Raw genomic sequence first — 12,115 nt, 5'->3', positions numbered from 1 at the left:
CCGGCTGCCCTCCTCCTGCCTTTGATTTCCAGCTGCAGGGGGATTGACCTCCTCCCCTGGGCCCCAGGAAGCCCTCAGGGGAAGCTTTGACCCAGGGTCATGGAAGGCTTTGGACCATGGGATGCCAGGTGGTCCATGGATGGCCATGGAGCAACCTGATGGCATTGGCCATGGAGTGCCAGGAGGTCCAGCAGGGTCTAGGTGACCATGGAGCAACCTGATTGCATTGGCCATGGAGTGCCAGGAGGTCCAGCAGGGTTGTGGGTGACCATGGAGCAACCTGATTGCATTGGCCATGGAGTGCCAGGAGGTCCAGCAGGGTTGTGGGTGACCATGGAGCAACCTGATTGCATTGACCATGGAGTGCCAGGAGGTCCAGCAGGGTCTAGGTGACCATGGAGCAACCTGATGGCATTGGCCATGGAGTGCCAGGAGGTCCAGCAGGGTTGTGGGTGACCATGGAGCAACCTGATTGCATTGGCCATGGAGTGCCAGGAGGTCCAGCAGGGTCTAGGTGACCATGGAGCAACCTGATGGCATTGGCAATGGAGTGCCAAGAGGTCCAGCAGGGTCTAGGTGACCATGGAGCAACCTGATTGCATTGACCATGGAGTGCCAGGAGGTCCAGCAGGGTTGTGGGTGACCATGGAGCAACCTGATTGCATTGGCCATGGAGTGCCAGGAGGTCCAGCAGGGTCTAGGTGGCCGTGGAGCAACCTGATTGCATTGACCATGGAGTGCCAGGAGGTCCAGCAGGGTCTAGGTGACCATGGAGCAACCTGCTTGCATTGACCATGGAGTGCCAGGAGGTCCAGCAGGGTTGTGGGTGACCATGGAGCAACCTGATTGCATTGGCCATGGAGTGCCAGGTGGCCACCTGCCCTCCTCCTATCTTTGCTGTCCAGCTGCAGGGTGGATTGATCTCCACCTCTGGCTTCCAGGAAGCCCTCAGAGGAAGCTTTGGTGGCCCTCAGCTTAGACCAATGCCTCATGGCTGCAAGGCTGAGGACTTGGACTTCAAAGAATAGGTTGGCTTGGAAGGGACCTTGAAGATGATCCAGTGCCAACCCCACTGGCCATGGGTAGGGGAAGCTCCTACTTAGGCCAGGTTGCTCAAGAACTCATCGAGCTTGGTCTTGGGTGCCTCCAGAGATGAGATGCCCACAGCTTCTGTGGCCAATCCCCCCAGGGTCTCAGCACCATCAGAGAGCTTGGAGCTGTTTGGTCTTCTGAGTTCCCCTGGGGGTGTACCAGGTGTCCTTTTCTTGCAGGACCTGCCAGGCTTTGGCTTCTCCTGGGTCTTTCCCAGCTGTGAGGGGAGCTCAAAGCCAACCACGGCCACCTCAGCCCCCACTCTGTATGGAGAGTGAGGATGGTCCCAGCCCAGGGGCAGGATGTGGGATGGAAGAACAAAGGACAATATCCTGTGGCCTCCCTCTGGGGTAAACTCTCAGCTCCCTTTGGGTCTATCCAGACCTCTGGAGGAATTTATGGTAGGGCACTTAGTGCTGAACCTACAACACCTCCCCCCTCCCCAGACCTTCTCAAGCCTCCCCACAGCCCCCAGATCCTCTCAGTCCTCCCCACCCGTGCCCCCAGGATCCCCCCAAGCCGCCTCCAACTCTCCTGGCCTGCAAGAGGAGGTTCTCAGAGGGGCATCCCAAGGGCTCCCTCCTCGTGTGGCTCCCCACAGAAGGAGGGCAGGCTTGGGGCCACCCCCAACCTTCTCCAGATGACCTCCAAAGGCAAAGCCCACCCGGAATGAAAGGACCCAACGGGACCCAGGCTTCACCCTCGGCCGCCCAGCCCCCACCACGGCCACCCCCCGCCCCAACCCTCTCCCAGCCTCCCATGGACGCAGAGGACTCGGTGGAGGCTTCACAAGGCTGAGCTTTATTTGGCTGTTAGAAGCTGTGGGCTCCAGAGGAAGATCTCAGGGAGGTGCTGGAGGGCCTTGGCCACCACCTCTGCGTGGATCTAGTGGTACTTGCGGGCCAGGGCGTGGGCCACAGCACGGACCAGCTTCTGCCAGGCGGCCTGGGCCTCGGGGGTGAAGTCCTTGCCGAAGTGGCCAGCCAGGACGATGATCAGGATGTCACCCAGGAGCTGGGGGCACACACAAGAGGAGAGGTGGGTGAGCAAGGAGGAGGAGGAGAGGTGGAGGGCAGCCAGGAGGAGGAGAGGTGGAGGGGAGCGAGGAGGAGGAGAGGTGGAGGGGAGCGAGGAGGAGGAGGAGAGGTGGAGGGGAGCGAGGAGGAGGAGAGGTGGAGGGGAGCGAGGAGGAGGAGAGGTGGAGGGGAGCGAGGAGGAGGAGGAGATGTGGTTGAGTGAGGAGGGTGAGAGGTGATTGAGAACATGGAGTAGAAGATGTGGTAGAGGAGGGAGGAGATGTGGATGAGAGCAAGGAGCAGGAGAGGGGGAGCTCAGCACTGCCAAGCTGGTGGTGAGGGAGGGAACTCCACAAAGCTCTCCAGGTGCTGCTCTTCACCCAAACCCCTCCTGTGCCTTCCTCTGTGCCCTAACCATCAACTCCTCTACCTCTTCCACCCTTCTCTTTCCCATGGAGGAGAGGAGCCTGAGAGGTGACCTCATTGTCGTTGATCAAGATATGCAGGGGCAGTGCCCAGAGGATGGAGCCAGGCTCAGTGCCAGACCGGGGGGCACTGGGTGGAGGGTGAGGCAAAGAACTTCCATGGGAACAGGAGGAAGAATTTTTCCCCTCTGAGGGTGACAGAGGCCTGGAGCAGGCTGCCCAGGGGGGCTGTGGAGTCTCCCTCTCTGCAGAGATTCCAGACACCCCTGGATGTGTTCCTGTGTGCCCTGCTCTAGGAGCTCCTGCTCCAGCAGCAGGGTTGCACTGGATGAGGTTTTGAGATCCCTTCCAGCCCCTAACACTCTGTGATTGTGACCTTGTGTCAGCCACCAGCTGCCCTTCCAGCCCTCTCCTTCCTCTCCTCAACCACCAGCTGCCCTTCCAGCCCTCTCCTTCCTCTCCTCAACCACCAGCTGCCCTTCCAGCCCTCTCCTTCCTCTCCTCAACCACCAGCTGCCCTTCCAGCCCTCTCCTTCCTCTCCTCAACCACCAGCTGCCCTTCCAGCCCTCTCCTTCCTCTCCTCAACCACCAAACCTTCATCCTCTCTTCCTTCTCCTTCCTCTCCTCAACCACCAGCTGCCCTTCCAGCCCTCTCCTTCCTCTCCTCAACCACCAGCTCCCCTTCCAGCCCTCTCCTTCCTCTCCTCAACCTCCAAACCTTCATCCTCTCTTCCTTCTCCTTCCTCTCCTCAACCACCAGCTCCCCTTCCAGCCCTCTCCTTCCTCTCCTCAACCACCAACCCTTCCTCCTCCTCTTCCTTCTCCTTCACCTCCTCAACCCCCAGCTCACCCTGAAGTTCTCGGGGTCCACGTGCAGCTTGTCACAGTGCAGCTCAGACAGCTGAGCAAAGGTGTTCTTGATGCTGTCCAGGTTCTTCACAGCATCTCCAAAGGAGGTCAGCACCTTCTTGCCATGGGCTTTGACCATGGGGTTGCCAGAGATGGCAGTGGCACCAGACAGGTTCCCGAAGGAGGCGAAGAACCTCTGGGTCCAGGGGTAGACAATCAGCAGCCTGGGTTGGTGGGGGAAGAAGAAGATGGATGGGAGGAGAAGGATGGATGGGAGAAGAAGGTAGGTGGGAGGAGCTGGAGCCCAAGGGGACAGCCCAGCGGTGCCAGGAGCGGCTCCTCCTGCCCCCGCGGTGCCGGCTGAGGGGATGCCCCCGGCAGCTCGGCGCTCACCTGGCCAGGGCCTCGGCGCCGCACTCGGCCACGTTGACCTTGCCCCAGATGCTGGTGATGAGCTGCTTCTCCTCGGCTGTCCAGTGCACCATGGCGGCGGCGGTGCTGGGCGGTGGGCAGAAGGTGGCTGCTGGCAGGGACGGAGCGACTCTGAGCTCTGGCTCCCCAGGAGATGGCAGCTCGGCCCCCCGGGCACCTCCTTTTATCCTCTCCCTTCGGCCCCTCCTCTCCCTCAGCCACCTCCCCATTGGCTGGGCCGCCCGAGGGGGGGAAGGGTGGATGTGGCATCAGGGTGGGGTTCCAGGGCAAGGTGCCCAGATCCACCAGCAGCAGGCTGGGCTGGCCGGCTGCCCTCCTCCTGCCTTTGATTTCCAGCTGCAGGGGGATTGACCTCCTCCTCTGGGCCCCAGGAAGCCCTCAGGGGAAGCTTTGACCCAGGGTCATGGAAGGCTTTGGACCATGGGATGCCAGGTGGTCCAGGGATGGCCATGGAGCAACCTGATGGCATTGGCCATGGAGTGCCAGGAGGTCCAGCAGGGTCTAGGTGGCTGTGGAGCAGCCTTATTGCATTGGCCATGGAGTGCCAGGAGGTCCAGCAGGGTCTAGGTGGCCGTGGAGCAACCTGATTGCATTGGCCATGGAGTGCCAGGAGGTCCAGCAGGGTCTAGGTGGCCGTGGAGCAACCTGATTGCATTGGCCATGGAGTGCCAGGAGGTCCAGCAGGGTCTAGGTGACCATGCAGCAACCTGATTGCATTGACCACTTGAACCTCATGAGGTTCTCCTGGTCTCAGATACCTTTAGATGAGTCTCATGCCTCAGCTGTGTCACCTTCACCCCTTCCCTTGGTGTCACCTCCAAGGTTGCTGGGGTTGACTCCATCCCTCTGTGTGCCTGATGAACATGTGGAGGAGCCCTGGTCCCAGTCTGGACCACCAGTCCCACTCCTAACCCAAAATGTTCTCCTCTGTGAGCCCCAAAGATGCTTCCTGGTGTCCACCACCACCCCTAAATCTGTGCTTCTGTTTGGCTTTTGCTCTTCAACCTTCCCTGGGATCCTCCACCCTGGACAAGCCTCCCTGGTGGCTTGTCATAGCCAAGACAAAAGCTCAAGGTCTTCACCCATCTCTGTGGTCACCTCCAACCTCTTCAGGGCTGTCCCCATCCAGAAGGAGACCACTTGGCTGGGCTGGAAGCAGTTGGCATTTATTGGGCTGCTGGAGAACAGCAGAAGCCAAGGAGATGTTTCTCCAGGAGCCAAACAGCATCTCCAAACATGCAGAAGGACCTTCAGTGGTGAGTGGAGTGGAGTGGAGTGGAGTGGAGTGGAGTGGAGTGGAGTGGAGTGGAGTGGAGTGGAGTGGAGTGGAGTGGAGTGGAGTGGAGTGGAGTGGAGTGGAGTGGAGTGGAGTAGAGTAGAATGAACCAGGTTGGAAGAGACCTTTGAGATCACTGAGTCCAACCTATCCCCCAGCACCTTCTCATCAACTAACCCATGGCACCAAGCTCCCCATCCAGTCTCTTCCTAAGCACCTCCAGGGATGGGGACTCCACCACCTCCCTGGGCAGCACATCCCTATGGCCAATCTCTCTTGCTGGGAAGAACTTTCTCCTCACCTCCAGCCTAAACCTCCCCTGGCACAGCTTGAGACTGTGTCCTCTTGTGCTGGTGCTGGGTGCCTGGGACAAGAGACCAACCCCTAGCTGGCTACAGCCTCCCTTCAGGGAGTTGGAGAGAGCAAGAAGGTCTCCCCTGAGCCTCCTCTTCTGCAGGCTAAGCAACCCCAGCTCCCTCAGCCTCTCCTCCCAGGGCTGTGCTCCAGACCCCTCCCCAGCTTTGCTGCCCTTCTCTGGACCCCTTCCAGCAACTCCACATCTTTCCTAACCTGAGGGGCCCAGAACTCATGGGCCAGGGCATGAGCCACCACCCTGACCATCTTCTGCCAGGCAGCCTAGCAGGCAGGGGAGAAGTCCTGGCCAAAGTGTGGCCAGCCAGGACCACGATGAAGATGTCACCCAGGAGCTGCTAAGGGAAGGAGGAGAGGCCATCAGGATGGAGGTCACCACCCCCCTCCCCACTGTCCCACCACCACCACCCTTCCCTCCATCCCACCCTCTCACCACCCTCCCCACCACCCTTACCACCACCCCACCACCCTCCCCACCATCTCCCCATCCTCCCCACCATCTCCCCATCCTCCCCACCATCTCCCCATCCTCCCCACCCTCCCACCACCCTCCCCACCACCTCAGCAGCCTCCACACCATCTCACCAACCCCCCCCCCCCCCCCTTCCCACCACCCAGATCTTCACATCTGGCCACCAACAATTGGGGACCCCATCCCAAAGCAAGGAAGGGAATAAGGATCCTTGCACAGCTCCTCACCACCATGTCCCCAGCCATGGGAAGATCCAAGGCCAGGTTAGTTAGACCTTGGAGCACCCTGCTCCAGCTGCATGTGGCCCTGCCCATGGCAGAGGGTTGGGCTGGAGCAGTTCTGAGGTCCCTTCCCACCCAAACCCTTCCATGATTCCATCAGCTGGAGCCTCCTCCTCAAACCCTTTCCTTTGCCTGCTGCTTGGTGTCCTCTTCATGGCTGGGTTTCTCCTGTCCTCCAACCCCCTCCCCACCCCTGCTGTCTCCTGCTGCAGGGACCATGGTGAGGATCTCCTGCTGGAACCTCTCCAGCCACAGCCAAGCTCAGCTCTTCCCCCCAAGCCCTGCCTCAGTTGCTTCTCTTCTGCTCTCTGCTTGCTCCAGGCCAACCTTGGGTCCCACCAACTCTCCATCCACCTCCTCCAGTCTGGGACCTTCTTCTGACAGCTCCCAGCCCCAGGACTCCTCTTTGCTCTTCCCAAACTATGTCCTCTTCTCCACCACCACCCATGTCCTCTGCAGGCTCCAGGTCTCAGCCCCCTTCTGAAGGTCTCACTGACTTTGAGACACCTCCAGGACCTCCCCCTGCAGCCCTCTGCAGAGGACAGGAGCCAGCCAAGGCTGGAGGCCAAGCGTGGCTCACCCTGAAGTTCTCGGGGTCCAGGTGGAGCTTCTCACAGTGGAGTTTGCTCAGCTGAGCAAAGCTTTGCTTGATGCTGCCCAGGTTCCTCATAGCTTCCCCAAAGGTCCTCACCTTCTTGCCCTGGGCACAGACCATGGGGTTGCCAGTGATGGCAGCGGGGCTGGAGAGGTTCCCAAAGAGGCAAAGAACCTCTGGGTCCAGGGGTAGACGATCAGCAGCCTGGGGGAAGGAGATGGATGGACACAAGCAGACACAAGGACACCTTTATGGTGCCAGGAGTGGTTCCTCTGCCCCCTAGGGTGAAGCTGAGGAGATGCCCACAGCAGCTTGGCCCTTACCTGGCCAGAGCCTCAGCACCACACTTGGCCATGCTGACCTTGGCCCAGAGGCTGGTGATGAGCTGCTTCTCCTCAGCTGTCCAGTGCACCATGCTGGCTGTGGTGGTGGAAGGTTCTTCCAGGGCTTCCCTGAAGAAGAAGGAGGAGGAGGAGGATGAGAAGGAAGTGGTGGAAGCCAAAGGCTGCTTCAAGGGTTTTTACAGGGCAGCAACAGCTTCTAATTTCAGCTCAGGGGAGCTGCTGGTGGGGACTAGAGAGGGAACTGGGCTGTGCAGGTACAGATAGCAACCTTGGGTGGTGGCCAAGGGGCCCTGAGCCCCCTCTGCCTTCGAGTGGACAACATCATCTGATAGCCAAGAACCTCTGCTGGTAGCCCCTTCCCCACACAAGGTCGAGGTGGAGTTACCCACAACAGGAGTGCAGAGGGAGCTGGAGGTTGGGAGCTGGATGTGGGCTGGGGACCCCCAATGACATGAGAACAACCAAAATGACATGAGGTGTAGGCCCAAAATGACCTGAAGAGACCCAAAATGAGATGAGATCATAGAATGGGCAGGGTTGGAAGGGACCTCAAGGCTCAGCCAGTCCCAACCCCCCTGCCATGGCCAGGGACACCTCACACCAGAGCAGGTTGCTCACAGCCACCTCCAGCCTGGCCTTCAACACCTCCAGGGGTGAGGCTTCCACCACCTCCCTGGGCAACCTGTGCCAGGCTCTCACCACCCTCATGGGGAAGAGCTTCTCCCTCACATCCAATCTGAGTCTCCCCACTTCTAGTTCTGCTCCATCCCCCCCAGTCCTATCCCTCCCTGACACCCTCAGAAGTCCCTCCCCAGCTTTCCTGTAGCCCCCTGCAGATCCTGGAAGGCCACCACAAGGTCTCCTCAGAGCCTTCTCCTCTCCAGACTGCACAACCCCAACTCCCTCAGTCTGTCTCCATAGCAGAGCAGCTCCAGCCCTCTGCTCCTCCTCATGGCCCTGCTCTGGACACCTTCCAGCACCTCCAGATCCTTCCTGGAACAGAGGCTCCAGAACTGGACACAGAGCTCCAGCTGTGGTCTCAGCAGCGTGGAGCAGAGGGGGAGATTTAGACCCCAAATGAGATGAGGAGACATTGTTGGCCCTGGTGGCCAAGAAGGCCAAAAGTGTCCTGGGGGGCATGGAGCAGAGTGTGGGCAGCAGTAGGGGCAGGGAGGTTCTGCTGCCCCTCTGCTCTGCCCTGGGGAGGACACAGCTGCAGTGCTGGGGCCAGTTCTGGGCTCCCCAGCTGCCGAGGGCCTGGGAACTGCTGGAGATAGCCCAGGGAAGGCTTCCAGCTGGAGATGAGGAGAAACTTCTTGGCTTAAGGGTGACCAAGGCCTGGAGCAGCTGCCCAGAGAGGTTGTGGAGTCTCCTTCTTTGGAGAGCTTCCAACCCCCCTTGGCCATGGTGCCCCTGGGCAAGCTGCTGGGGGTGCCCCTGGCCTGGCTGAGCTCCAAGAGGTCCCGTCCCATCACCACCACCACACCAGGCCCTTCTGATCCTTCCAGCCTTTGGTGTGGGTGGAAGGTGCCATGAAGAAGGCTCTGTCTCCACAACCCCTTGTCTCCACAGTGGTCCAGGTCAACTTCCATGGCTGGAGAAGATCCCTTTGCAGGAGCCCAACCATGCTGGTGGTGGCAAGAGGCATCCTGCAGGGAGGTTCCTGGCGGCAGCAGAGGTTGTTGGTTGGTCACTCTGATTGCAGCTGTGTCCCCTGCCAAGCTTGAGCAGAGCCTTATCAGCTGAGGAGACATCTGGACCCTGCTCTGGACCATGGCCAACCTTCTTGTTCTCTCCTCCAGCACATCCCATCTCTTCTCTCTTCAGCCAGGAGTCTTTGTTCCCACCAGAAGCTTCTTTTCCCACCTGGAGATCCCTGCCCAGGTCCATCCCTCAGCACAGGAGGGACATGGAGCTGGTGGGATCCCATCTGCAGGGTTGGGTCCATCAGGGGAGGAACATGGAGCTGGTGGGATCCCATCTGCAGTGTTGGGTCCATCAGAGGAGGGACATGGAGCTGGTGGGATCCCACCTGTAACTGCAGGCCCAAGAGCAGAGCTGCTCCTCAGAGGTCCACCCTGGGACCAGTTCATGCCTTCAGCAGTGCCAGTGTGGGATGCAAGCAACCTCAGGCAGCTGGGAGGTGGCACCAAGCCTGAGTGGTGTGGTTGAGACACCTGGGGGGGTCCTGTCCTCACCTCCTCCTCTTGGATTCCTACACATTCAGATATCATCTTCTGATCCAAACCATAGAGCCATGGAATGGGTTGGAGAAGGCCTTGAAGGTGAGGAAGGGCTCTCCCCAGCACTGCCCCAACCCCTCCAGCCATGGGCACTCCACCACTGCCCTGGGCAGCCTGCCACAGGCCTGGGCACCCCTCAAGGGGCACCAATTGCTCCTCAGGGCCAAGCTCAACCTCCCCTGCCACAACCTGAGGCCATCTCCTCTTGGCCCAGCCCTCAGGAGCAGCCCTTGAGCCCCAGCTGGCTGCAAGCTGCCCTCAGGGAGCTGCAGAGAGCCACAAGGTCTCCCCTCAGCCTCCTCTGCTGCAGCCTCAACCCCCCCAGCTCCCTCAGCTGCTCCTCACAACTTCTCCACAGCCTTCTCCTCCTTCCCCAGACCTCTCCCCAGCTTCCTTGCCCTGCTCTGGCCCTGCCCCAGCCCTCAAGGTCCTCCTGGCAGGGAGTTGCCCAGCCCTGCCCCCAGGCTTGCAGCTGTGGGCTCCCCAGTGCCCAGCCCAGGGGCACAATCCCTGCCCTGCTCCTGCTGCCCACACCATTGCTGCTCCAGCCCAGGCTGCTGCTGCCCTCCTTGGTCTCCAAATGCCCCATGGTGACCCTAAGACCATTTCCATCTCAATTTCAGTGGTCCTGGGTGTGCTGGGCTGTGGCCACCACTGCTCTAGAAGCCACTACCCACCCCCCACCCCCAGCTCTGTCCCAAGCTCTGCCTGTGAGGACCACCCCAGCATCACCTCATGGTAGATGGAGGTCCAGGACCAGCCCAAGGGATTGAAGCCCACCTTGCCCCTTCCCTAGCCCCTTGGTCCCTCCTTCTCCCCCACCCCCCAGGGTTAGCCTCTGAGCCATGGAAGGACACCAAGAAGCAGTACAGAAGATGTTGAGTTTATTGGGTGCTGCAGACCCCTGGGGGAGCTCCAGGGGCTTCAGTGGTACTTGTAGGCCAGGGCATGAGCCACCACCCCCACCAGCTTCTGCCAGGTGGCCTGGCAGGCAGGACCAAAGTCCTTGGTGAGGTGGGCAGACAGCACAATGATGAGGATGTCTCCCAGGAGCTGGAGAGGAGAAGGAACCAGGTCAGTGTGGTGCTGAGGACAGCTTCACCCTGCAACAGGACCCTGGCACCCAAGGCTTGGTGGGAACCCAACCTGCAGGTGGGCTCTGGAGGTTGAAATTCAAGGGCCAGGAGCTGGAGGGAACCCAGATCCGTGGAGGATGAGCCCCGAGGAGCAAAGTCTGGAGGCACCCCAGATCTCTGGTGGCTTCCTGGAAGCTCCAGCCCAGGGCACCAAGGGCCCAGTGACTTCTCACCACCCCACAGTGACTCCTCACCACCTTCAGCCTCATCTCTTTGGCCTCATGCCCCCTTCTGCTGCCCTCCCACATCTGCTGCCCTCCACCCCACCCTCAGACCTGGCCTCTCCACCTCTTGCCACTGATCTCCTGCCCTTTGCCACCCCACCCTTGCTTCTCCTTCTGCTCTCCCATCTCCCAGCCTTGGGAACAGTGAAGGTGGATGGGATGTGGAGAAGAGAAGAAGATGGTCTCCATCCTCACCCCCAACCAAGATCTCAACTGCCTTCTCCCACTTCTCTCCAACCCAAGCCTGCAGGAACCTCCAGGACCTCAGAAGCTTCTCCCAAGCCCAAGCCCTTCAGAACCTGGAGCCTGGCATCCCCCTGGTGTCACCAGATGCCCAACCTTCTCCTCTCCCCTAACCTTCCTCTCCCTAAGCCCCCTCCTCTGTCTCTGCCAGGTTGATGGTGCTCATTTGGAACCCTCCAGGCACCAAGGTGCTCCTCAGGCTGGAGGGAGAGAAGGTCAAGCCCCAAGTGTAGGACTCACCCTGAAGTTCTCAGGGTCCACGTGGAGCTTCTCACAGTGCAGCTCTGACAGCTTGGAGTAGGTGGCTTTGATGTTGTCCAGGTTCTTGATGGCTTCCCCAAAGGAGGTGAGGACCTTCTTGCCATGGGCACGGACCTTGGGGTTGCCAATGATGGCAGTGGGGCTGGAGAGGTTCCCAAAGTTGTCAAAGAACCTCTGGGTCCAGGGGTAGACAATCAGCAACCTGCAGGGAGGTGGCCACAAAGGAGAGATGGAGAGGTTAGAGGCTGCCAGGGGTGCTCCTCCTGGTCCCTCTGCCCCCATGGTGGAGGTGGCCACAAAGGAGAGATGGAGAGGTTAGAGGCTGCCAGGGGTGCTCCTCCTGGTCCCTCTGCCCCCATGGTGGAGGTGGCCACAAAGGAGAGATGGAGAGGTTAGAGGCTGCCAGGGGTGCTCCTCCTGGTCCCTCTGCCCCCATGCTGGAGCTGAGGAGATGCCCAGAGCAGCCTGGAGCTCACCTGGCCAGGGCCTCAGCACCACATTCCTCCACGTTGACCTTGGCCCAGATGCTGGTGATGAGCTGCTTCTCCTCGGCTGTCCAGTGCACCATGCTGGCTGCTGGCTGCTGGCTTCCTCAGGAGCTTGCAGGAGGACACAGAGGGCTGGAGCTGAGCTGCAGACCCCCAGGCTGCTGCTGGTGGCTTTTTTATCCCCCCCAGCAGCAGCTCCTCCCCCGTCCCACCCCCAGGGGGCATTGGCTGGGGGTCTCCGGCAGGCGCTGGGTTGGTGTCTCCAGGCAGCGGTCAGCCTGCTGTGAGGTGTGGCCTGCAAGAAGAAAGTCCTTAACAGGCAGGCTCAGGACACAATACCTTCCTTATCTCCTCCTCCATCCACT

General features: G+C 60.2%; 2 protein-coding genes and 1 pseudogene across 2 annotated transcripts; all 3 read right to left on the bottom strand.

Annotated features, from left to right (window-relative positions):
- Positions 1-1,872: 1,872 nt before the first annotated feature.
- Positions 1,873-3,972, bottom strand: LOC104308971 (hemoglobin subunit beta). Its single transcript, XM_054164893.1, has 3 exons — positions 3,777-3,972; positions 3,385-3,607; positions 1,873-2,106 (listed from the first exon to the last, which is right to left on the bottom strand). Exons 1-3 carry the CDS (start codon positions 3,866-3,868, stop codon positions 1,978-1,980), a joined length of 444 nt encoding a protein of 147 aa, XP_054020868.1. The 5' UTR covers positions 3,869-3,972; the 3' UTR covers positions 1,873-1,977.
- Positions 3,973-4,865: 893 nt separating this feature from the next.
- On the bottom strand, positions 4,866-7,226 carry LOC104308972 (hemoglobin subunit beta-like; annotated as a pseudogene).
- A 3,072-nt stretch (positions 7,227-10,298) lies between these two features.
- On the bottom strand, positions 10,299-11,838 carry LOC104308965 (hemoglobin subunit rho). The gene is made up of 3 exons (XM_009910219.2): positions 11,739-11,838; positions 11,242-11,464; positions 10,299-10,451 (listed from the first exon to the last, which is right to left on the bottom strand). The coding sequence occupies exons 1-3, from the start codon at positions 11,828-11,830 to the stop codon at positions 10,323-10,325; spliced, it is 444 nt and encodes a 147-aa protein (XP_009908521.1). The 5' UTR covers positions 11,831-11,838; the 3' UTR covers positions 10,299-10,322.
- Between the last annotated feature and the right edge of the window lie 277 nt (positions 11,839-12,115).

This window comes from Dryobates pubescens, chromosome 10 (genome assembly GCF_014839835.1).
Source record: "Dryobates pubescens isolate bDryPub1 chromosome 10, bDryPub1.pri, whole genome shotgun sequence".
Lineage (NCBI taxonomy): Eukaryota > Metazoa > Chordata > Aves > Piciformes > Picidae > Dryobates > Dryobates pubescens.
Note: the sequence above shows the minus strand (reverse complement) of the source record. Positions and strands in the feature narration are given on the sequence as shown.